The following is a 27,058-nucleotide window of genomic DNA, read 5'->3' as shown; positions in this document are numbered from 1 at the left end:
AAAGACATATAGAGGGGAAAAAAACATGTTTTTATACCTAGAAGATGTGCTATAGTGCTGACTGTGTTGCTCTCCAGCATCAGCCCTTTGAAACAGCTGGAAGCCTCAACAGCTGCCTTCTCTGTAGCCCTTCCAGGCACTGCATATGTACAGCCCTCTGAGAGGTCCACTACCCCTAACCTGAGGCTATGGTGCCACAAGCAGTCTGAAAGAGAAGAAAAAAGGACAACAATAAAAATGTTTAAGCATTCAGATTTGTATATTTTGTGCAATATGAAAATGTTCAATACCATATACTTCCAAAACAACAATCTTGGCTCTGATATTATGTGCAATTACAAATAATTCCTAATAATTTTTAGAAATAAGTATCTAAAATTACACCATGTATATGTCAGCTTTATTATTAGGATAGAGAACAGGTTCCAAAAGTATACTGCAAAAACATCTCTTACCTGGTAGGCTTGTTCCTATACACAAACAAATTTGCTCTTCTTGTCACTAATACGACAGTACAATATACAGACAAAACCCATTTAACATACATTCATCAGTAAATGTCCAAGAAGAACAAATCGGTATGTCAAAACAGAATTTACAAAACCTAAATGATAAAGCTCATTTTCCAAGTGTTCAGAAACTACAGAATACAATAATACAATTTTAAACATTTTTCATCCTGATGCCAAAGTCAATTTTCCGCTGTGCAAAAACCCAGTGTAGTGAAAACCCAAGAGGCCTCCAGCTCCATATTGTATGGAGTTAAAAGACAAAGTCTATGAAGGGTTTCTAATGGACATGGTGAAGTCTCATTTTTACTCTTTCTAGCTTTTTTTTTTTTCTTCAGGTAGATTCAGTGAGGTCACTGTTTGACTGTATTTTGTTTTTACTTTTACCAACTCATAGAATCCTAAACCCAAAATTGCCTAAGGTAGAAGGACTGATCTAAGGGTTGCACTTAACAGAAAAACAAGATCAATATTTTTCTACATTATTTTTATTTCTGCAGAGAAAGCTTTCAATATGCCATGCCAAAGTCTGCAAAGTGGCTTAAAATTTATTGATAAAATGACATCTTAAATAACATTCTGCATACTGTCTAGTTCTTTGATCATAGGTGACTATTCCTAAAATTTCCTTAGAAGCACACGGGAAACAATTTGCCCGTTTACAATTCATAATCAACCTCAGAGATTCTGCTAAGACGTTTAGGGACCTTCCCCACCTTTTTTAACTCAACCATGAAGAAAAATTGCTAGAAAGCATTAAAGTATATTTAAACAAGATAAAGTGAAAAAAAAAGAAAATCTAGTAACAATTTGTTAGACTCTCTTCAAAAAAAGGGGCAGACCACTTCAAAAGAACATTTGTAAGTGATGTTTCGACATTGTTTTTTACTACATCCCTATTACACATGCAAAGAACGTGGATGGCACCAGTGAATCCCAAGTAGCAGTCGATGCAAACATCTTGCTTGCTCAGATTCAGAAGATGTGTTTCATGTGCTTGATTCCGTATGTTTTAAAGAAAACCATGATAATCAGCGCCCAGAGTCCTAGAATAAATCCTCCAGGAGGATGCCAGTCCTTTTGTTTTGGTTTCTGAACAAAAGAAAAACAGAAAAAAAACACACCCAAATATGTATGTATACATATATAGTATATATAATATATACTGCTATATACATATAGTTATATACTTTTATATATACTCCACAGTTAGTTTTCACATTGAACAGGCACTATGCTTACCAGCGGGGAAAAAAAATTCCTTGCAGTAGAGAAAAATACCAAAACAAGCTGTATTTCATCATAAAGCAGAAGCATCTTTCTTCTTAATGTGGCTGAAAGGGCTTAAAAGCTGGTTAGAAGGGAGCAGGGAAGTAATGATCACAAAAGGCCACTAGACCTGTGCCTGAGACACCACCTTCCCGGCATGTTATCAACACTGGGGGACTTGTTCAAACACATGTTTTTGGACAGAATTTCTAATATCTGGTCTCATGTTAATGTAAGAGAAAAATGTTATGGGTATGCAAAACAGTTCCTACAAGTGAAAATATGAACAAAAATAGAACATGTTGTTCCCCCCCCAAAATGTTTTCTACAGCTCCTTCCATACTCAGAATTATTTAAATAAACAAATACCTAACCATACAAAAAGCTGAGATTCATTATTAAAGGAATATCATAACATGAAGTAGGACTGCTTTTAACGTCAATCAGTTTTCCCAGAGGCCTCATTGAGTCTAATTGCTTTTCCTCAACTGTAGAAATATATTCTGCAATTCGTTAAGGCTTTTTCTATCACATGTTTAATGGTACAAGATAAAACTCATCTGTCCCCTTCCTGCTTTTCTCGTATTTATAAAAATTTCAGATACTCCGCATTCTGTGAGAAATAGATTGTAGAAGATAGTGCTGCTGAGTGACCCAAAATCTGTCTTTAAGGCTAAAAAGTAAGGTGAATACCAAGTTGTGCTTGTATCATGACAAAAATATCAGAATTATGGTACTTAGAACTCAGCCCCTCACGCCTATGTCTGCTCTTGCCCTCAGCAGGCATGTTATATAGATCTGCTAGGCACAGAGAAGATTTTTACACTACTATAATAATAAATACTGAAGTGCTTGCAGAGTGCATTATTCCTGCCTTACTGAAAGATTTGCACGACTTTGTTCTTGTACAGAATGATGCAAAAGGAACATAAAGAGTATTTTGGTTTTGTTGCATTTAAGTCAAATTTAAAATTATAACTCTGGCATGTGAATAACTATTAAAAAAGATGGTATTGATTCAATTTCTGCATGAGTCTGATTATGGAAGCTTGCCATCTTCCGCAAAATGCACCAAGCGGCTGCTGAACTTCAAGGCAAGAAGGAATAGTTTGCAGCGTCTGCCCTTTCAGAACAGCTTTCCTATCAACAGGAAAACAACACTTGTGGATTGCTCAGCTTCCATTTTCTAAAGCTAGATAGTTTTAAGACTTTTGTTCAAATACCAAACTTGTAATTAAAAAGTGGAAGAAATAGCCATGTCACCTGAGACATCTGAAGAACGTGATTCCCTGAAACATCAGTGAATTTATTCTCTCTACTAGAGGAATCACAGAACTAGTGTTATAGTTTGCATTAATAGGAACAAAAGTGAAGATTTAAGCAAAGACAGTGTGTGTATATACATATACACACACCCCACCCAATTTCCTAAGAAACCCACATCAGCTGCAAAGTATGCAACCTTGGTAATTCGCCACCTCACTGATATTCACAACCACACATCTCCATATAAACATCTCAGGAAATCAATACTAAATGTGCAAGAAGGCTGCCAACATAACTCAAATCAGAAAGTAACAGCACACCCCACTTTTCCACACCAAAGAACTTTCTTGTTTAAATCTTCCTAATTAACCCATACCTTCATATGCATATTGCAGTGCTCATTTCATCAATCTCTTTGTACTATCAATCTTTCTTTTCTTGGATCTCAGACAAATTCCTTACTCCAAAGTGGCACCTGACCCTTCTAGACAAATGACTTCAATTTCCAGTCAGTGACACTAAATGCCTGCCTCTCCTATTTTGTATAGAACACATAATTTAATTTCTTTAAAGAATTTATATGAATAAATATTTAAAAGGTGATCTATGAGTATGGTTTTACATTTTGTCGTGTCATGTATTGAAGCCTCCTCCATGAAATCTCATAAGAAAAGAGAGTCCAGCACAGCAATGTCTCTGCACTGGAAAAATCAAGGACACACAAATAATCAGTTTAACGCCATGTGCCACAGCTTTAAAATGTGTAGATATACTATTGTTATAAACATGAATGTATCACAAAAAATAGCTGAGGATATAGATGTTACATTCTTAGTCATCTTAAAACTAAATATATCTTAATGAATAGGATTTAAATACCTGGAAACTGAAACCTGCATGAAAACATTAAACCACAATAAAAGGGCAGAGATGCAACTCTCTTGTACATCTGTAACAGTCAATAGTGAGGTTAACTGAGCACAAAATTGTATTGAAATATGCCAGTATTTTCCACTAGTGGCACACAGACAACCGAAACCTTATGAATACCTAAAATTCAGATTCATGCTTCAACCTGCAAAGTACACCTTTAAGAGCAGAAATAAGTAATTTATTTAAATTAACTTGATCCTAGAATTCCCAGAAAGCTCATCACTGACTTAAAAATGTAATTAGCTTTTGACTTTTGACAAGTTTATCCCTCTAAAATCACAACAAACGTAAACTAGAAAACTCCAACAAAATATCTTTTTCCAACAGTTACGTGAGTGCACCCAGCAATTCTTTTCTCTCGGCGGGGTTGTGTCAATCCCGAAAGTAATGCCAGTGTACCTGCGTTAGCTAGAAAGTGCGATTTTACTCCGAGCTGTCCCAGCAACGCCAGCGGCATTTCATAACAAAGTCAAAGGCCACGAAGGGCTGCCCTGCCATAAAACACCTGCGCGCCGCAGCTGGGCCTCGCCGGCTGGTCGCAGGGATCGCGGCACGCCAGGCTTCAACAGTTACGTGCAGGGGGCAAGGAAGAGGCACAAAGATCTCGCCTAATGCAAAAAGCCTATTAAATCAAAAAGAATTATTTTAACAGCAAATAGAAAAGCTTCCTTTTTACATCCACATACGGGAAGCAGGTTTAAGAAAGGACAGAATTTCCCTACATACTGATACCAATTCTGTAGGTATACCATAAGCAATTCTGAGATAAAACTGTCCCTTCACATCAATTTTAGGATTGATCAGAAAGCATTAGCGAATACAAAGTTTCTCCCAGATTCTTAAAAAATTCAGTGTTTTGCCTATGCACGTGGCATGGCTTAGGGTCCTACTCCAACAAATCTCTCTGAAAGCCAGACAATTGTTGAAAGTCAGACAGACAATCGTTGAAACTTTTGTGACAAAATGCTAAATGGGCAACAAGTGTTAAGTATTCCAGTATTTTAATTTGCAATTAATTATATATCTTTATTATATCTAGATTGATGTGAGAAGGTGTAGCATTAAAAGACTGAGGACTGGTTGCAGTACTTATGCATAGCTTGCTTTTATTTGGCACTGATCAGGAGGAGCAGAGGGGCAATAGTTCTTATAATTCAAATTACTTTTCCATCTAGATCTCCATTGCAGTAGTACCCCCTAAAACTTTTCTAGGCACTGCTTATATAATTGATGTATTTAGGATTTGTCATTTACACTACATACAACCCCATTATAAACACTCTCTTTATCCCTATAATAATAGTTGTAACACATAGGTGAAATGCACACATAAAATGGTACAGAACAAATACATTTAGCAGCTTAAGGGCTAGTCATTATCGAATTGCTGGAGATTCTGAATTAAAAAGATAGGTAGCTAAGCAACAGCAAGTTTCCTACTGCGAACAGCTTTCTCTTGTACTCTTTACAGTGCTGGTGGAATCATTATTCTGCAGAACTTAAAAACAGTTAACAGAAAGCTGCTCCAAGTACTGTAATTAAGGAGAGGATAAAACAGTGTATTGTCAAATTGGATGAGTCTGTAGGGACCCTAATGGAAAGTATCCAAGACTTTCAATGAAGGTGTTTCATAAAACATACAGTACTTGTTATTGCAATTAAAATGAATTTTATGGAAAAAATAATAAAATACATTAAAACTCAAGTGGTAATTAGATTAAGAATGGTTTAATTTTAAAAGGTTAAGTCAGAACAGAAATAAGATTTAAAACATCACATATTAACATTTCACGTGCAGAACACTATGCTAAAGTATCATTATAATCCAACCCTATAATCCTCTTTCAGCACAACTCCCCTTTCCTTCAGTGCCCTCAATAAGGATTAAAATATTTCTAAAGAAAGCTTTGGGTTAAACTCAAAATCCACATTTGGATGGTAACTGGAGGCAAAACAATGCACAGAATGTAAATATAGCAGTATTACAGGCAGGAAAGTATTAATATCCAAACTGGGATATGCCAATTCTAAGTCTACTCCAGCATCTTATCCAAACAGGGCTTCAGAGAAGGGGCAAAACCTTAAAAATGATGTGTACGATAACTTGCCTATGGGAAATGTCCTCCCCAACCTGAGGCAGATGCTGCTGATTTGTATCACAAAACAAGAGTGCAAAATATCTATACTTAACTGCACGAAAAAAAGAATTGTTAGAAGGGCTTTGTCCCAATGAGTCCATTAAAGTGGCAGTTTCCATATTTCAGATTAACCCCTGCTTAATTCCCTCTGGAGTTTCAGTTCAGAGAGCCTAGGTCCAGTTTGGGTCCAGTTATTGCAATACGCGTGGAATAAAATATCCCCTGGGATTCTGGGGCTTTCTGCCAGAGAGCGACAGCGCGGAGGGGAAACCCTGCGGATGCCCCCTGCAAAGGTCTCTGCCTCTCCTCATTTGGGGGGTCAGCGAGCAGCAGCGGGGAAGGGAAGCGAGCCTGCTCTTCCTCAGTGCGGTGCCCGGGGTCATTATTAGATCATTGGGTGAATTTTATGCTTTTTGGGGTGGAGATTTCTTAATTCTCTTCGCAGTCACTCTCCATTTGAATTAACATTTGTATTTCCTCCATTGCAACATTAAAGGTTTTGTTTCTTGTCTCTCAAGATACCTGCTTTTATGTTTACATGGTCTGTACTAAAGAGCAGCGTGAAACAAGGAAGATCCATGTTTCAAAGCAGCTCTTCAGACCGCAAACCTAACCACAGATCCAGGCCTGACTACACCACTCGCCCGCTTCTCTCCGAAAAAAAAAGTGATCTCAAACTGCAAGACAAGGAAACTCAGTGTTCCTACTGCAAAGCCAAACTCTCCCATGCAGTACACCATGCCGATAGTGCGCGTTACATATTTCTTACAGGCACTCCATAACAATTTAGATTTACTTGGAATTTAAAATTTCAAACTGGGTAATCATTGCAATTCTTATTAGAAAGCACACAAGAAAGAATTTCAGAATTTCAGAATGAATTTTTCTGCATCACAAGTAAATCGCAGTATAAAATACACCCTCAAAGCTTTCAGTGAAAGTACACACTTCTAATTTGTCAGTTATAGTTTTGATTTGGGTGCTCAGAGGGAGGGGTTCTAATAATTCCAGCCATCTAATAATTGTTTAATCCACTTTTGTGCCCACAGCAAGATTAAAGTCGTAAGAGAACTCCAACATAAAGGATGCCTGTTAATCTACAAAAAAATTAAAGAGTTTTTGTCTAATCCCCCAGTTTGTATTTATTAACCACAGTGCCCTGATTACCGATACCCCCAATATTAATAAAATAATGAAGAAAGTTTGCTCATCAACAACAAAAACTCATGGAAGATATGGGAAAGAACATCAGTTAAACTAAATTAGCATGTCAATACCAACAACTGCACGTTAAACAAACCTCATTTCTTTGAAACCTGTAGAATCACCAGTAACTTTAGCACAATACTGTTGAGACCTTTAGCTCATTTCCTTCCAGAAAGCCTAATCTCCAAGAGCTTTGCAGAAATCAACTTCTACTCCAAAAAATGGCTGCTCATGTATCATTCTCAACTTTCAGCGTTATCTCTCAGCATTACATAGCACTTTAAAGTGCTTTTAGTGGCTTAACAATTATTCATTAATCTTCCAACCGGTGACACAATACATAATATACTTCTTCTAATCACGGGAAGCTTTCCTAGCACCTGAGACTCAGGGCAGCTCAATTCCCACACAAGCCACCACTCAGATGAATGATGCCCTCCCGGCAGACACCCTAGGTTGGGCCTCCAAAACAAGACACGTGAGTTGCTATATCCAAAGCTAACAAATGCAGCTCTGTACTGGTAGCTGTAGCAATTCACATCTACCTTGGGTAGACCAGCACAGCTGAGGTCTTACCTGCTCAGTTAGCAGTGAGTTATCATTATGGCAGTCAGGAACATGTGTATGCATATGAATGGAGAAGAATAAAGTCATAGGATAAAGCTATATTTAAAAAAATAATCTCTCCATCTTTTTAAGGTCTACTGAGCAAATTTTTTATATTTTAATCAACATCGTACTCTAAAAGAAGCCATGATCATGATTTTCACAAAAGGGTGCCTAAGTCCTCTATGAATTACATTTGCAAACACAAAGCTTCATGCCAACTTAAGCATACAAATATAGAAGATGAGCAGCTTAATTAAGCAGACTTGATATTCAAAACTTGGCCACTGTTACTTTGAGAAGATTCCTTTTAAAAAAATTTAGTATTTATTTAATTTAAAGAAAAAGAGGATTATTAGCAAAAACAAAACTAAAGGCATTCAGCACACAGGATAATGCCAGAAACTGGATGATAAATTTATTGAGGTCCTTATACTGGAGGAGGTCAGAACATTACAAAAACATGAACTTTCTTAGCTGAAAGACTGACCTCAGTGGAGACGACCTCCAAAAATAATCAGCTATAAATGACACACCTGCTGCTACCCAAATTTTGAATTAAGCAGTTAGCAATAGCAGACGCAAAGAACAAAGGAGGTGGAAAAGGGCATGTAGAGGCTGATACTGTGACAAAGATACTGTATATTCACTAGAAAGGAGTGAAGTGGTCCAAGCTACATTCAAGACCATTATTTTTTGGAGCAGCACTGCCCACTTCCCACCGGGAGAAGGTTATCTCAAAGTCTTCTACAGTGGAGAATTTGTCCCTGCAAATAAAATGACTCATTGCCAGTGAGAGCAGAACCAGAACCCAATTCTCAATTCTGCAGAGAAAAGGCAGTACGTACATGGATGGGCACCTACCTGTTTCAGTTTGTGATTACTCCAAATACTAGCCTCACCTAGCTCGCCCTTTCTAAGCAGCACACCATTCTCTCTTCCTGCTTGGAAGTCTTGCTTGGATTTACCATAGTGTCACTCAGGACCACGAGGTGAACCCATTTAAATACTTTTCAATTAATAAGCTTCAAGGCATGTTTTTTTCCTTAATCTCTTATAATTAATTGTATGCCTCAAAACTTCCATTATGAAGTATAATCTTGATCAAACATAAATGAAGGTGTATTTGGTTATATGGAGAAACCATGACATTCATAAATTATTATACTATTCCACTCAAACTACTAGTGAAGGTTCTAACCACACTTTTTTTTTTTTTAGATATCCCATGAGTATCTAATCATTTATTTCCAGGTGGCAGACTGTATTAACAACAGATGTTAGACAGCATTAGATCTTATACTCAATATGCTATATTGAGTACAAAATATAATCAAACATCTCTATAGCTACATTTTAAGAAACTGGAATCCAAATAAATATTCCCTATTCACATACCTTTTCCTGCTCTTTTTTTTTAAATAAGGAGTCTCCAGAATCTTTACAACTAGAATTCATGAAGTTCTCCTTTGCCTTCAGTTCTGTGCTACATTATACACTTGAGCAATAGAGCTCCAGGTTTTGTTCGCACAACTCAGAACAGCAATACATTTAAGAGGTAAGAAAGAAAATGGATGGAAGGAAAGAAGGCAGGACTGAGGTGAAAGGTGCCTACACATTTAAAGATGCATGATCAAACATGGCTGTGTTTTTACTGGAAAACATTTCCACTGAGAAATCAGGATGTTATAGCTGGTGACAGATCTATTTGCTCCCCCCACTTTTAAAGGCAATTGTTGTATTCAGTAGTTTTGCACTCATGTGCCAGACAAGTATTCTCACACACGCCTATGTGGTATATACTCTCTATGTGAACAGAAAAAAAAAAAGGAAATAGAACTATTATGAAGTATCAACCTAATACTTTTGGATATTCTAGCTCCTGCATGACCTTGAATAAAAATCATAAAAATATGAACACAGTGGCAAATCTAGCCACTTATTTTTGTGGTTGCACATTATTACAGCTACACCAGAAAGTCATTTTTGTTATGTCTGATGTGTCAAAGAACAAGGCATCTCAGAGAGCACATTCACTCCTGCGAAGAGTTTTTGTAGGCAGCTGTCATTAAGAAAGAATGGCAGATTTATGGTGTCATATGTATTCAGTGTCCTGACACGACATTTGCATGTCACTAGTTCATCTGTGGAATGCTACATGGAGCTAAACACAGACCATCTTTCTGGAAGAAAAAAAACGTTAAGCCAAACATATACGCTCCAGACTATCACATTTAATATGTACAACATCAACATTTTTCCAAAAGGGTAAATCCTTTAAAAAGATAAAACCCCAGATCTTATTTAATGGCAAACCACTTGCACTTTATCTGCCTACCATCTAACCTAACCATTGCTTACTGCAGTACTGGCGTCACGTGGTAACCCAATCCCATGCAACTACTACATCATCCGATTTTGAGCCATACACGAGTCTCTAACTGGTATTTTGGTGTTGAGAATTGCCTCCATACAATCCTCCTTACAATATGTGATGCACCTCTAAGTCACACTGCCCAACCACCAGAGCTGGACTGCTCCAGGAACACTGCGTCCCACGGGACAACTGTCACACGCAGGCCCTCTTGCCCCGGGGAGGGCGCGAAGGGAGCAGAGAGCTGGCCGTGGCAGGCTGCCACACAGGGACCGCGAGAGCTGGTCAGCACACACGACTGCTCGCACAAAGCAGGAGCGCAAGCACCCACGGGAATTTGCAAAGGAACAACGAAACGGGATGCTGTTTTGTCTGCTCAACGGTACAAACACAACTGTTCCATTATTGGAGTCTTTATTCATTTACCCCTTCCGTTCACTCTTAAAATGGAAATGATTTGATCAAATTTCAACCCTCTGAATTATTTAGTAAAACAATTCCAGGGAGAGCACTAGAGAGCGGCCTGCCAATATCTCTATCTCCAGCCATTCATCAGTCCTGTCAAGAGCCTGAGAGTTGCACTGCCATGCTCCTCACAGCACGCTACTGAATGGTAAACAAAATATAATTAACTTAACACAAAAATCACCCAGAGCACCTCACTAAGTTTACATGGTTAAGTGGGATAAAAGTGTGAACATATTTGGAGCTAACAGTGGCGTCACCTGAGGAAAACCGTCGAGAAAGGTATCTGCCATCACAGCACTGCAATATATGTCAATTGATAACATTTATAATCCTGTCCTTATCAATGTGAGCTTATTGGTAACAACTGCTTTTCATTCTGCATATGTTTAGAAGAAGAACAAATACAGTAGATAGAAGAAAAAAAAACCTAACAAAACTGTTGCTGTTAATTTTACTATTCACTGAAATACTATTTAAATAAACACTGTCTATCACAGAAGCTCTCATGTGTAAACAACAGAAACAAATAATGATTAATAAAAACTCTACAAGCTTAAGTGAGAAATGAAAATGTTACAAAACACTGAACTGACACCAGAAAACTGAAATTAAATCTTGCCTCTTGGATAGCCTACTATAGCATACTTCAATAACCAGGCTTTTAAAAGAGGTCTGAACTTGCATACATTTAGTGAAAGGTAACACAAATTAAGCCAAAGAATTTAACCATATATTCAAATTAAGCCCATGTGCTTCCACACATGCGCACAATCGCATTGTGTCAATGACCAGTGCAATCAGTATTAAGCAGTGATATAAGGAACTAATAAATACTTTGCCCTTTGCCTAAATATCTCACAATACCCCCTTCCCTCCACTCCACACACACATATACATGATGTGTGCGGGCACTTGTTTTATTCCAGGCGTTACTATTCCAGGGACACAAATACAGAACAGCAGAAATCCATGAACTAGACCTAAGCCAATAGCCAGAAGGCAATACCAATGCTGACCCTGCTATCCAGGCTTCATCACAGAAACTGCAGGAGCACGTTGTGCTTTTAGTCTGGAAACTCCCGTGCACAGCCTTTGCGGAGAGGAGGAAGGGCTAAGAAGGAATTAGACCGCTCTAAGTTACACATCAGGAGAAACTCAAAGTGGGTCTTGACAGAAGCCATCCAGCAGTATCAGGAAAAACTCTACTGGAGAACATTCCCTCATCCCTGTAAAATACAGATCTCTGCCTTTGCACCAGTTTCTACCACAGACAGGCCAGAAAAAAAATTCTGACCAAGTTGTGCATCATTTCAGGAGATGCCAGTGGCTGCTACTCTTCCCGTTATGGTATTCACAGCCCAACCACCTTTTGCAGAAAAATTACCTCAGAGGCAGGAAAGACAGCTTTTCTATACACATACAACAAGGAATCTCATTTATCAACAAACATTTAGAGCACTGTATGCTTCACATTTGCCAAGAAGTCTCATTCCAACTTCAAAGTTTGTTCCATCAAAGATATCTCCTCTAGAACAGTTAAACTGATCACCAAAAAAACCCCACTCTGGAGTAGTATTTCTGTTGTTAAATATTGTATTTACTAAAAGAAAAATGAATTCATTTATCATTTAAAAGGTATTCATAAGTCATAGTTTCCCCTTAATTAGGGACATTCTAAAACTTCTGTTTAGATTAAGTGTAATTTTAAACTGCTATCCTAGCATTTTATAGGCTGTTATGATACAGATGAGATTTACAATGTTTTAATTCAATAAAGAGTAACAAGCAAATAACTGTAGCAGTAATGATATTTTCAGCTTCTTTAAAAAGATCAGTATTTATATTAAAAGACAATGAATAAAGTTACTACAGTAACTTCTTTCATGTAGACTTTTACTGCTGCTGTTTACTTAACGAATAACAGTGAAGATAATAGTCTCTACAACCCCAAAATTCTATTGCTAGGAATTACACTTTCTCACTAATATCTTTGTGGTTTAACTGTCTCCACCTAATATTGATATCTGGTACTTGGATGCAATTAAGAATAGGGGAACCAATCTCAGAATACTATTTCAATCCATTAGGCAAATATTCTCACTATGATATGAAAAATGCCAACTACTTAATTAGCACGCTTACTTCTCCCAAGCCCCTAAGTGCACCTAAGCTATGTTTTATGATGGCCCAAGGAAAAAAAAAAAGAAAAACCGTAACACATCAATTATGCCTCCACTCAATTGTACAACTATTTTAAAATGTGTGAATAGTTAAGACAAAATTGAAAAATTACCATAATAGGCTTCTGACACTTCCCTGCTTAAGCAAAAATTAATTCTAACTCCCTGTTTTTATGCAAAGCCTTTATAATTTCTCTAATCTCGAGTTCCCATGAGAGGGAACACAATACTTTAAAGTACAAGAGCATGAGGCTGGCATCTTCTCTTTTTACTTATGCAGTTTATTTGATGGAAGTCTAAATCACTAAGCCTCCCTTTGTGCTTAATATAAGCCATCCTCAGTGGAAATACAAGTTAATTTAAGTGAAATGAACTTTCAGAAAGAATGCATTCTCTTGCACAGAAAGCTTCACTAAAGAAAAGCTTTCTTAAATACAGCATCTGTTTCCCGAATTGCTCTAGAATTTGTAATAAAAATAAACTAAAAAGAAGCATAGTTTTTAAAAGGTACTTTTCCTTGTGAACATTATAAACATAAAAAAACAGCCTAATTGAATAAGTTATTGATCATTTTACTGTGTTTTCCAGTTTCATCTCCCCTCTCCATGCAGGAAGAAGCTCTACTGGTGTAATGAATGAGTGGGTTCTAAGCATAAGGTATTAACCATCTTCTGTTTTATTAAGGGTGACTAATATTATACTTACTGCTTACATTACAAAAGTAAATCAAATGAACCACTGGTATACATTTCCATACACAGTACAGTACATGGATCACAAACTAAATTCACAGAGTTACAGTAATGTATTTCATAAATTTCTTTGTCCTCAACCTCATTCGATATATTTGTACATCAGATACTATGCTAGAGCAGCACATGGTGTATTATAATGCCTACAAACCTATTAAGGTCACAGACAGCTTGTGCATACATTTAGTCTATTCCCATGTGAGTCAGAAGTATATTATTTGCATACCATTATGCACTGAAAACCTATTCAGTTATCCCCACTGGAGACAACTCACCACAGTGATCTAAACAGTATTCACTTTTCCAATATCTGAAGGAACAGCAAATAAAACTCGGAACATCTAAGAATCCAGGCTTAAAAATGACAAATGCAGACGAATGCAGACCAACGTATCACAAAAAGTCTCACAGAACCAAAGAAAGATGAAAAAAGTAAATTATATGCTTAATAGAGAAGAACTACAATGTTGAGAGTGAGAACGACTGGAGAGAGAATTTTAGCAAAAAGGCTCCAACATTAGCCAAGCTTATTATAGCCGTAAAGGAGAGCAAAGAGTCTCAAATAATAAAGTTCATTTTAAAATAACCTCCCTACATTTGCACCTACAGGAACAGTTTCAATATCAGCTGCCCAACACAAAATAAGACAGCTATGGATATTTGAGCTGTAGCACTGTGTAAGAATTCACGTGACGTCAGCAATGGAGACGCCCGAGACACCTACGTATTCGCTTCTTCCACACCAGCTGCAACACCACGCACACTTTCCATAATCACAGCAGGTACTAACATGCAGCAGCAGTTCCCCCAACTTTCATCTCCCCTGTAATTACAGTATTTTGATTAAACTTCTACCAACCTCTACTCAATCAGTTGTTCTAGTCATCCTTCCTAATTTCAGTATACCACAAAGAAGGGAGAACATAAGCAAAGTATCTACGTACTTTGTACAGAAAGTCAGAATAGTTTAACATAACGGTCCTTTATGGCCTTAGTCTACAAATAGGAATCTCTTCTTGCTAGCCTTGCTTTGCTTTTTGCCAAATGAACTTTACTTAATGCCATAAGCATTTTTGAACCTATCTCCTTCTGTAAAACCCTGATCATATCCACAGCACAGTAGAAACAATAACCACAGTTTTAAAATCAGGCCTGTGACCAGGTCCTAAAACACGACAAAAGGGATCATGGTATGATCAAGTCCAAAGCCAAAACAAAGATATATGAAAAGCAGAAGCATACACTGAAAGCTCTGTGCATAAGGGGTCTTGAAACACAGAGCTGATTCAGCTGTAAAACTCATCAATTATTTTTCTGAATACAAGAAATACAATAACTCTTAGAGTTCATGGTCATCTAGCGACCCTTCAAATGCAGTTATTTGAAGTGTGCAGAAAGAGTAAATTACACAGACCTATAGCACTCTATAAAACCTGACATGTTCCAGTCACTTCCTTCCTCCTTTATGTTACATCTTAGACAGTGTTTATTAAAAAGAAATGATTACAGGAATTGCCTCTTAAAGAAGCTGCAGCTCCAACATGGAACTGGTAACAATTACAGCTCCTTTAGAACCTGGGGATCTTTTAATATATTTTTAAATAGTACATCTGACAATTCTCTGTGCTTGTGGATATGAAACTGATACCTCTTAAGCCCAATGCATTAAATGGATGACGCTACATTCACATATAATGCCTCATACTATCAGTACTCTCATGGGCAAACTGAACACTCCCACAACACGAACAAAAGCCTCAAATTTATTTCAACTTTCCATAGTAACAATTATTTTCATTCTCTCTCACCTGTTCATGAGAAATATAAACAGAAATTCAGGGAAAATAAATACACCTTACCAATTTTGACTTACACTACCAATTTTGGTTGGCAGTAGCAATTCTGCAGTCACATTTTCAGCCAGCTTAAACTGATCAGGGTGAAAAAACATTTTTTTTTTTTTTTTGGTAGCAGTAGTTTCCAGCTCCCTGTTGTGCTTACTGCCAGCATAGGGAAGAGAGCAGGGATGTTTAACAGGAAGGTGGGGAGGGTGGAGCTGTGGCTCCCTGGATCCCTACCTAGATTACTCCAAGTGGATTCTCAAACTGACCCCATCCCACCACCGTCAAAAATGAAGATATAATGCCAGTCTTTAAAATGTAAGGATTTTCACAGGTCAGGGAACAAGGACACTAATCAGGAAGAGAGAAGAGTTACTTCCTAGGCTTCTCTGTCCTAGTTGCAGGATCAGTACAGCCTAAAAAAGAGAGTGGCTTATCACACTGCATAAATTGCCTCCATTTCGGCTATCGCATCTCCCTGAAGAGGTGACTACCAAGACAGCAGAACCACAAAGCTGGAGATCTGCAACGGTTGCATGTACGCTACTGCAGTATCTTTGGGGGGAAGCATGGTTTAGGGACACAATCCCATTGCTGGGTGCCACTTCTAGAAAGCGGTGATAAATACACGTTCCAAGTACATTAATGGCTTTTGACAGAAAGTTTGTTTCGATCCTTTTGAGCACAGAGTTTTCTACAGAACAGCGTAATATTTAAAGGAAGCCAAACAAAATAAATATTTTTTTTACCATATGCAACAGTGAGAGAAATCAAATCCAAATACTGAATCTGAACTGGGGAGAGACTCACGTTCTTTTGCATTGGATAACATCCGGTCAGGATTCCACTTGAGGCTATTTCCACTAGAGTTATACAGCATAGGCAAACCACCTCTATTTTACAGAGTGCACAAACATATGCTTAACGTAAAAAAGACCAAGAATCACCCCCTCAAAAAACAAAAAAAATCTTAGTGAAGCGTGTTAATTTCCAACTTCAGTGCACCAAATGCCCTAGATGAAGAAAGGCTATTTCAGCAAAAGGTGTAACACATGCGCGTTTAGCTTTGCACATGAGTGTAATCAGAATGCCTAGCCCCAAAGGGGCTTTAAGTCTGTCCCTGAGAAAGAAGCCCACAGATTTTTGTGACATGCATCAGAAACAACTTTCCTTACCTGTCGTCTAAAAACAGACAGGAACACTGGCAGAACAGGCTGCTGTTCTTCAAAAACTTCCTTTTGCCATAAGAAGTGGCAGCAGTAAGAGGACAACGCTGTCTAACTTTGTTGCTGGTGTTGCTCAAAACTGCAAAAGTAAAACTTGAGCCAGGCAGGAATCCTAGCGCAAGATGACATGAGACAAGGCTTTCACCTGTCTACAGAAATGGAGCCAAGGTTTCTCTATGCAGGGCAACCATATATTATACTTTATGTTAAAATAAAATTGGATTTTAAAGTGGGAGTATTTTCTAATCTTTGATATGAAACACTACATTTTTAGCCATCCTGAAAAATTTCAGTTTTCATAGAGACATTTCTGAAAAGACCACTGTTCTAACAGATGCAGCAATTTTTGAACCCACAAGATGAAGTGTCATATTTTATCTATGACACCATCCAGCTGAATACTCTGACAAAAGTTTTTAAATGCAAGCTATGATTTAAAGCTATCTTTAAACTCATCTACAGGAATGGATTTTCAAAGAACATATAAATAGCTGCATCTAAAACTTTACACATCCAACCTGACACATCTGTATATCACACATGCTTTTGAATCTCTTAGCCTATAAGGATACAGTAAAAAGCAAGTATCACTTATTAAAGTACTTTAAAATTTTTAATAAATTATTGTCCATGAAACAATATTACTGTCTGCATCAAAAATAAAAATCTGTAATACCTTTGTGCTATTAAGCACCTTCCATGCTTGATTAAAGCACCCCTAATGGCTTTTATAAAACACAAATAACATCTCTAAAATGCTAATCACATTGCATTTTCAACAGATTAAAGTGAAATGAGCCTAATAATGTGCAAACAAATGTATTCTGACTCAACTGCTTGTCACTGCCTAACAAAGCAGACAAAAACAGTATTTCTTTAAAAAATTTTAAAGATCTTTTATCAGTGAAAATCAGTATCTGAATTTCATACTTAGATTATGCAAGAAAAGCTAAGCTTTTTAAATTCAAGTTAATGTCTGTTAAATAAATGTGAATTGCAAATGCATGATAAGTTATCTACTATTTCAATTTCACTTTATTAAACAAATATTCCTCATTAGATGGCATTGTTTGCAGTGGTTTCCCAGGAAACACATACAGTGAACACTGACACAGTCAAAGTGGCAAATATTAGTCCATTTATTTAAGGTTCGTGTCCTGTCTTACTCCTCTAGAAAACAAAAAAATCTGAAGAACAATAATTCAAATATTTCTTAGCAAGAGCAGTTTTATCCAACTTGATAAAAAACCACCAGTGGGAAGTTTATATCAGAAAAATGTTGGTTAAGACAGCTCTGCATATATAGTTCTGGTCTGTAGTGGAACCCAGATTGTACAAAAGGAAGCGAGCCTTCCCGTGCAAGAGCAGACAGTTAAGTATATATGCAGACCTGTCCGGTGAGCCTGGATTGGTTAGAAGACCTCTTTGTTGAAGAAACATGAGTGTCAGCTCTATCCATTTAAAGTAGCATCTGTCAAGATCTTTTCATAGGAAAGCTGTAGCTTCTACTATCGCTGGCTTGTACATTCAGGTAGGAGAGCTTCTTCCATCAGTCTTTATCTACATGGTTGTCATCAGCAGACTGGATGCAGTGATGTCGCTAGAACAAAATCTCACTACTGAGTAGCATATAATCTAAAATTTATTTACTTGCAGGATAGCTATAGCGAGTGGATAGCAATTCCTGTTTAACAAAACACAAACACACACAAATCAGAGCTTCAAGCCCTTCTGGTCCAGTTTAGACCAGCACAATGTGGACCTATGGGAACACAATGTTCACACCAAAGGGTTGACATGTTGGGTCGGTGGCTGACAGTTTGGGCCCCGTGTGTAGCAGTTCCTCTTCAGCTCTTAGCTTCTGCACAGACTCCAACAGCTGCGTACGGTGTTCGCCCAAGGGACTTTTGTTTTAATGATTTCCTGTTTTCTGTATTTGTTTCTCAGTATAAGCCACCAATGGCTTCGCTACTCACACAGCCCTAGGCCAATAAGTGGTTACCACCATATTTTTCATCCCTCTCCAGGCTCTCAGCAAAAACATTACAAGAATATTATCCAGCTCATATGGAATTAATCCAGTCAATTCAAGCTGGGTGGATGAAGCCAGTGACAACAGTTAAAAAACAAACCCAACAAATGTGGGGGAAAAACAAAAACAAAAAAAAATGGAGGCTCATATCTCTAAAAGACTCAAGTAGTAAATATGCACACGAAACACAAAGCATCTAGTCTTTTTTCTGGGAGGAAGAAACAAAGGGTAAAACTCCCAGGTGCCTACAGTTTTTTCCCCAGAGGAGTTGCTATTTTAGAAGACTAAACACAAAGAAGGACCATCCTCACCAACATTTCACCATCAGGACAGACAGAGACCGAGTGTGAGAGATCCCCCTTGAAACATAACAACTGAGGCCAGGAGGAGAGAGGCACAAGCAGCATCCCTGAATTATAAAGTTATGCTTTAAAGACTATGCACCAGCATGTGATGGGTTAATTTCCATACTGAGTATTTCACAAACATCATAAGCCACACAAAAATCACTTCCATTTAATGTTTGTGAATACATTTGAGTCTGAAAGCTAAAACTGTTCTGCTACAGATAATCAAAGAATGCTTTAAAAAAAAAAATCTATACACCATGGTGTATTTTACTTTGTTAATACTGTTTCAACAGTTTCTGCCAAATGCTGCTAAAGAAAATCTCTCCCAATTAAATAAGCATGAAACAGGAATAACATCGATGAATGCAATAAACTAACACCCCTCCGCCATATCAAAATGAGGTCCTCAGAATGAATAAAAACTAATCTTCAAACCAAAAGGCTTTTTCTTGCAGACTGAAGTTACAGAATCATAGAAATCATGGAAACTAAGACTTTCTTGCAAGACAATACAGAACTGCAGTTGCACTGCACTTCCTCAGTCATCTTTGATGACCATCAGTCTCTCCATCTATAACTCTAGAGATCCCTCTCCCATCTTCTTTCTTAAAACTTCTTATTTCATTTCCATTATTGTAGACTGTAGTCAATCGCCTCAAGCTGGACCAGATGGGGCAACTCAGTACTGTCCTTCTGACTCTCTTTTAACATCACGCTAATTTATCTGCTTGGTATTTTACAATGGACTATAATAAATAAGTATACAAGTTGATTCTGATCCAAATTTGCCATTTCCTTTTTGTTTTCAATTATAACAACATCAGGACATCTGGCATTTATCCACTGAAATGTGTCTTTCATCAATAAAACATTCTTCCATCAGTAAGACACCTGTATTGTCACTTTGCTACAATTTAAGTCTCTTCGATATCCTAAATCACAGTTAGGCAAATATATATTACCACATAGTAACATTCAGAGCATGAGTAGTGTCACTGAAGTTCAGTACTTTTATTAAAATACTGTGCTGAATTGAAGGCCCAGTAATGAATATTCTTTATGATAAATGAAAACAGAATCTTCTCAAATGCAGTTTCCCCTGTTCTTTCACTAGAGCTGTTTGAGCCATATCAAAAGTGCAGAATTTAAGTATTCTCTCTATTTTTTCTGCCCTTACTATTCAAACTCATTTTACATAGCAGCATTTTATATATAATGAACCTCATTAAAAAAGATGTCTTATGGGGGTATTCTTCTTAAAGCTTAACTTTTGCTATTTAGAAATTTATTTAAATTTTTCATCTGAAGACTAAATGATTACGGTTTGAATGCTTGTAATATACTATAATTATTTAATTTAAGAAGGAAAGCTGAGATTTGGTTCTGTTTATTCACCAGATTGCCTTGTGCTTTTCTACATGTTTTTGCCAATTTAAGTATTCCAAATATATATTGCCAAATATAAACTGTCTTACGCATCGGAATCATTTATGATCCTTACTGATGTCTTTTAATCCTACCTAGAGGTAAAATGCAGAGGGGTTAACATGAGAAAATCTTACACTCGCTACAGAACCAGCAAAGGGCCATATCAAACAGTGATTATCCATTTGGACGGAGCATCAGAGATTAGTACCACAAACAGCATTCACTGCTTTTTGATACTTTCAAAGTAAAAAATGTTTGTTTATATAAACTTAACATGGTCCTTGCACTACATGTTCCAATTGTCAAAGGTCCCTCAGGAAGGACATGTTATGAACTTAGAAATGTTAATCAACTGGTGTAGAGTATGCTTAGCTGCTACAAGCCCCTTGGGGCTCAAAAATGGCATCAACACCATACAAAGCTAGGAGATGATGCCTGGCTTCCTCACGTGACAGCTGAACAATGATCATTTTATTCTGCTTCTCTACATCAAAGAGTTTTCCAGTTAAATTAGGCCTGTCTAGCTGCTGTGTGGATCACAGCTCTATAATACTGGTAAATTTGATACAGCAAGCAGATAAGAGTACATAAAACCCCCCCACATTTTTGCCTTTCCAGAGTGCAATATTCTATTGCAATGTAACACACAGTAGCCAAATGAAGTCTCCCTGGTTATTACTTACTTAATGCTACAAAAATATTACTATGACATTTTGTCTGGTTGACCATCTTAAAGGTTAATTCTGTTTCCTATTTGAGATTTTCCTCTAGGTGAGCCATTCTGTGCAGTTTCTATTTACTGATTCCAAACAACCCACAAACTGTTTCACTGCTCACTCTCACTGTTAAGAACATATTGACTGGCTGCCTGCTCTGCTGTTTAATTCATTTATGCTGAGAGTCAGGCATGAACACAGAATTTTAAATGTGACATTTGCAGGCTGTTGGGTCATTTGAAGCTCTGACAACACCAGGGAGTTTCTGACATACAAACTGGTCCTGATTTCCAATCTTCCATGTTCTGAACACATCAGATATTCCTCCCAGAGGTGCAGATTTCAGCCAAAAGTTTTAAAAATCCCTTGTGTTCACGTCTTGCAGAAAAGACCTGTACACTTGAAACTTTTAAAATAAAGCTCATGTTTCCTTTAAGGTAAAACTAGATTGCCTGCAGCAATAACTCAATTGCTTAAAAACACTGATTGACAAAGAAAAAGAAAGATCTACAATAATAAATAATTCTCATGGGATTTTGTAAGCCACTTTGACATTTGGTGGACTTTCATTTGCTCCTGTTGATCTTTAACTGTTCAACTCCAGCTAAGTCTGAAGCCATGGCTGTACTGAACATTGTCTACTCTGGCTTATTACTATCCTGACCAATATCAGGTCCCATTTTTCAGGTTGGAAGTTTTTGTTGTCTCAAGGCAGTAAATGGACTGTATCATTCTGTCTCCCAAGGTGAACTGTCATGATCTTCCCCACTTTTTCAGAGTAAACCTGATTAGCTGATATATTCCATATTGTAAGATACAATCAGGGAAACAGTAACCTGAACTATTCAGTCCTGACTTCAGAAAATTTACAGTTTCTCAATCCCTGAAGCAGGACAGGTACCCCAAAATAAGTCCAAAAATAGATTTTCCTGAGAAAATTCCAAATTAACTGAAACAGAGTAGTATCTTTTTGCTTTTTTGAGAGCATCACCAAGAAGGGAGATACTAAGTTTCAAGACCTATGTTTTACAGTACGTCACAACTTTCATGCATGTTATTGGCCACAGGTCATTCCACAGAGCAGGCAGAGTCCACTGTCATTAACAGTCAAGAATCAAGCTGCAGAAGGAAGAAATATGAATGCAGGCTGGGCTACCAACATCTAGTCCACCAGTAGGACGGACTGAGAATTAAGCTAGTTAGACCTTGAACTCTGAGAAAAGAGAGGATAGAATCTTCTGCATAGAAAAGATCTCTTGCCCCTTCTGGTCACAGATTGATTAAATTAGACAGGCTGAAATAAAAACTGTATCCTGTTATTCAATCCCAACTCAAATGTCCACGTCAACCCTCATTTGTGCATCTATTTAAGTGCTATTCCACTGATTTAGACACAGTTAGAAGGTATAAACTAGGCAAAAATCTTAATCTCTTTTTCATCATGCAAAAAACAAAAATCAAGCAAAAAACCTGTACAAAGTAGAAAGTACAAGGACACTGCAGTAGTTGGAGATAGAAATACTGCTAACACCTCATTTAGAATTATATTGGGAAGGGAGATTGTTTTCCCTACTCAGCTCTTCATGACAATTATACCACAATAATGATGCTACAGTTCAGCTGTGTTTTCAGGAATGGGAATATGATTTGGATCAAGATGCGAAATAGAAGAAATTCATGGATTTTTTTCTTTTAAATCAGTAGACACGTACAATTTTAACAGCAACCTCTGAAGTGAAAATTGTGTCATACAGCAAGCATCTTTTCATTGGCGTGTTCTGAATAACACTTTTAAAATTTAATAGTTGTCATCTGAACAAGAATATGTTGTTTTTACATACTTTCAGCATAAGCACATTGCTTCTCTATGACCCAGAAAAGCGCATTACAGATGTTGTTTATCCTCAAAGAAAATCCTTAAAACAGAAAGGCATACCTGGTGTATTATCTGAGCCACAGGAAGTTGTTCAGCATACTTTAGTGGTTCTGCTGCTAATTCATCCTTTGGAGGCCTAGGAAGAAATGAAGTTAACAATTATGAAACTTCTTACAATGTTTACCAAGTTAAATTATGGAAATTTAAGAGTTGCAGGTACAATGCTGTTAAAAGTATGTACCTAAGGGATTATTTTGCTTCAAGTGAAACAAAAGCATACTTTAAGTCCATAATAAAATATTTTTCTTATATAGTTAAGAGCAGTAAGTTATTTAAACAGGAATGTGTGTACTACTGCGGATTCTTTCCCTCCACTAAGGCACATAAAACACAAATTTAGCAGCAGAAACCCAAGAAAATCTTTTAATTTAGTTTCAGACTAACAGAGCACTGATGAAAGATGCTGGATTGAAATCCCCACAGAAAGAAGTCTTCTGAGTTTACAGAGTCGATTCTGCACTGTTAACAATACAAGCCTCTTACCCTGCTAACGTAACTCAACTATGAACATCTCAAAAGGCGAGAGGGATTATTCACTCTCTTTCCCATTTTTGCTGCAAGTGCCCATCGGTGTTCAGCTGAATTATAAATTAAAACAGCACCAACACTTGCGCAATGCCAGTGAAGTAATGTGTCCTACTGGTTTCAAGCAAGCCCAAGAACTGGCCTGGACAGCAGCAGTAGAATGCTTTACAAACAAAATGCATCATTTCCCTTAAAACTTAAAATGCACTGTAGTTATGACTGAAAATTCAGAATCCAGAAACATTTTCTTCAAAGACCATTTAAGTGACAGCAAATTAATATGAAAACATGTTTTAAAGCTTTCAAGTATACTGCTTTCTTCTATTGGAAAAGCACAGTGTGTGCTACATTTTCAAAGTATGATTCAAGGTTTTCATCAATCATTCCTCAATCCTTGTACTACAGAGGTCTGAATCTAGGAGTTTCAGTAATATGAGAAGAAAGCAAGCAAAAAAAAATCCCTACAAAAACAAGGCCTTTCCCCAGAGCTCAGGCAGAATTACTTCCATGCAGTGAGCAAGACACATTTTCCAGACTCAAAAGGACTAATTTACACCCATTCTAGTCAAAACGGATCCATCCGTGGATGGTTAATTGACCTGCAGACGGTCTGTCAGGTAAGAGCCAGGGACTGCAGGGTTAGTCTCTGTACTGGGAGTCAACACACTGTTGCAAAAGAGAGGACAGTAAATGCACATCTCTTCCTTCCTCCAGCTCTGGCTTTCCGTTGCTGTTTGCAGTGTTTTTAAGCTCCAAGTAAGAGCTTGAGGAAAGAGGAATACCCACAAATTTGTAATGAACAGAGTATAAGGAAGTATGAAAGACTTACTTTATATGAAATAAATAATTAGAGCAGAATCAAAGAAATCTGGCAATATTTCAGAGATTACAGCCACAATTCCTCGAGAACTGTTTAATGTGCTTAAGAAAAATTAAGTAAGCAAGCTCTGAATTACTGGAGCTGATCTACTGAAACAGCTGATCTACTTAAAGGGATTTTACGAGAGAGGACTGCTGCGCCAATGATGACTTAGCACTCGCAGCATGCCAGTTACTTCCCAGACTTCAAGAACAATGATCTGTGCTCCGAGGAGGTGACAACTGAATGAAGTAATTATTTTATTGTGCTCTGTGGAAATATCAGGAAAAATTATCATCCATTTCAAAAAGCCTTTCCAATTGTTTATTACTTTCTGCAGGACAATTCACAATCGAGTGGCTTTTCAGGAAGTATTCAGGTCTTTTTGAGCTGTTCGAAAAGGTTTCAAGTTCTCCACTGCTGAGTAAAACGCTGGTTCAGGTAACTAGTTGTAGCATTAATTCTTTTGAAATCCCATCAATTTTTTTTAAATACATACCAACTACAGAGGTAATGTGGAAGGTACAGAGCATGAATATACCGCTGTTAATGTTCAAGCATCAGAGCTTAAAACAACTTCAGAGCCAAGGATTCTCCCAGTCAAGAACTAGAGACAATCTCACACAACAGAAATACAGACCTGCTTGTTCTGCTCCCTTACTAATTCATTCTCTCAAATGTACTAGGCAAGGAAAGGCAGAATGCAAGTGGAAAATAAACGTGCCTCCAAAGGCACATTTAAGTGCCAGGATCAGTACACTAAATAAGCCTCTTAGCTATGAAAGTTGCTCCTTGGCTTTGTTCATCATAGGCAGGTACTTAGCAATATAGCAGCACTTTAATAATAAACCTTACTTTGCACAAATACTCACGTTAACTCAGCTGTGGTGGGCAGAATGAATGTTTTTACTTATTTCCTTACTAATTTGCATCATCCTTGGAGGTATGATTCCTGACTGGCAAGCATATCGTTGTTTATTTAGCTATCCACAGTCAGTGTGAATTGGAGGTAACTTCTCTTCTAGCAGGATACTGCTAGCTGACACAGCACCTTGATTTATGGATACCAGATACATAAGCCCATTTTTAGTCACAGTTCTATATATAAAACCACTGTACACAGAACAAAATATTCACTGAGATCTCAAACACTATCTCCACAGTCTCCACCGCAAACCTAAAAAAAAAAAAAAAAAACCTTATCTCAAATCTCCAAATGAAATACTTGCAACACCTAAAGTTACTATAAACTGAATGTTAGCAGGAAAAAATGCTTGCCTGTTCTATCAAGGACTTTGTACATTTGGCAATGCTTTTTGTCTAGACAGAGACAGCATTCCTTTGCATAGTCAAACACCTTCCTTGGTCAATCACAGAAAAAGACCTTTCTTAAAATGTCAGAGGAGTAAGAAGGTAGAGAAAAATTATAAAGACAATTTTGAGCCTTAGAAAGCATTATTAAAGAAAAAAGGAGGTGCTAATAGTATAAATATTTCTTCTAAAGTAATCAGATTTAGATTTAAAACAAATTTAGGTTGACAGGAATCTTTCAAGATCAAGAAAGATTATTTTGTAGATTTGTTTATTTTCTGAAAAAAATCAAGCCAATCGAACTACACTGTTATATATATATGTATAAATTTATGCACACACACACACAGGTATTTTGGAGGTAAAGTTCAAAATTGTTCTCTCAAAATTTTTGCTTAAATGCCTTGAACTTCTGGTATACATACTCAGTGATGTACTACCCGTCAAGACTACAAAAAGAGAGTTCTGATTCTTCTCTTCTGTAGATGAGTCTCCTCAACTGGATGAGGACGTATGTGGAACAAATCATTAACTTGAACTAGCAGCTATGATAAACAAGCGTATCAATTAACTTTGGGCATTTGAGGGTTGCTGAACAAAGTGCAAGAGTAAGTCCTGGTAAATGATCTCTGCACGTGTGACAATGTGTAGTATTCACTATTATGATAGTGCAGTGCTGTCAACTAAAGCTATCGCATGGTATTTTGTTAAGTGAAAGAACATACCCCCTCCTCCTAGTACTATATGCTCAAATCATACTATATGCTCAAATCTAACAAAAATCAACTATGAAAAGGTTATGCAGATCAGTGAGCCAACCAACAACCTCAGCAAGTTCTTACTGACCATTAATGAGTATCTTTTTTTGACCAAATATTATAAGCGTATATATGACTTTACAACAGTTTTCCTTGATGCTTTCATCCCAACTCTTTTCCCTTCTCTGATCAACCTGAAGAATATTTCAACATATGTTTTTCTAGGGGTTTTCTGATCCACTTCTGCCTTTGTTTCTGATCATGAGTCAGGCCTGAGCTACCATAGCAAAATGAGCTACCATTTTATTCACTGTTTATAGTTATTGATACATTGCAAACTTAGAAGTATCTAATAATAGTGACATTCCTTTTAGC

At 37.2% G+C, this 27,058-nt stretch overlaps 1 protein-coding gene across 1 annotated transcript in view; it reads right to left on the bottom strand.

Moving 5' to 3' along the window:
* Positions 1 to 240: 240 nt before the first annotated feature.
* PIGK (phosphatidylinositol glycan anchor biosynthesis class K) overlaps positions 241 to 27,058 on the bottom strand; it is a 73,404-nt gene continuing 46,586 nt past the window's right edge. The window contains exons 10-11 of the mRNA XM_067301041.1: positions 23,231 to 23,306; positions 241 to 1,601 (exon numbers count right to left, since the gene is read on the bottom strand). Of these exons, the coding sequence (XP_067157142.1) occupies positions 1,485 to 1,601; positions 23,231 to 23,306 (193 nt within the window). The 3' untranslated portion in view covers positions 241 to 1,484. The remainder of the gene's footprint in view (positions 1,602 to 23,230; positions 23,307 to 27,058) is intronic.

Source organism: Apteryx mantelli, chromosome 8 (assembly GCF_036417845.1).
Source record: "Apteryx mantelli isolate bAptMan1 chromosome 8, bAptMan1.hap1, whole genome shotgun sequence".
In the NCBI taxonomy this organism is placed as follows: domain Eukaryota; kingdom Metazoa; phylum Chordata; class Aves; order Apterygiformes; family Apterygidae; genus Apteryx; species Apteryx mantelli.
The sequence above is the reverse complement of the archived record's forward strand: the minus strand, read 5'-3'. Positions and strand labels throughout refer to the sequence as shown.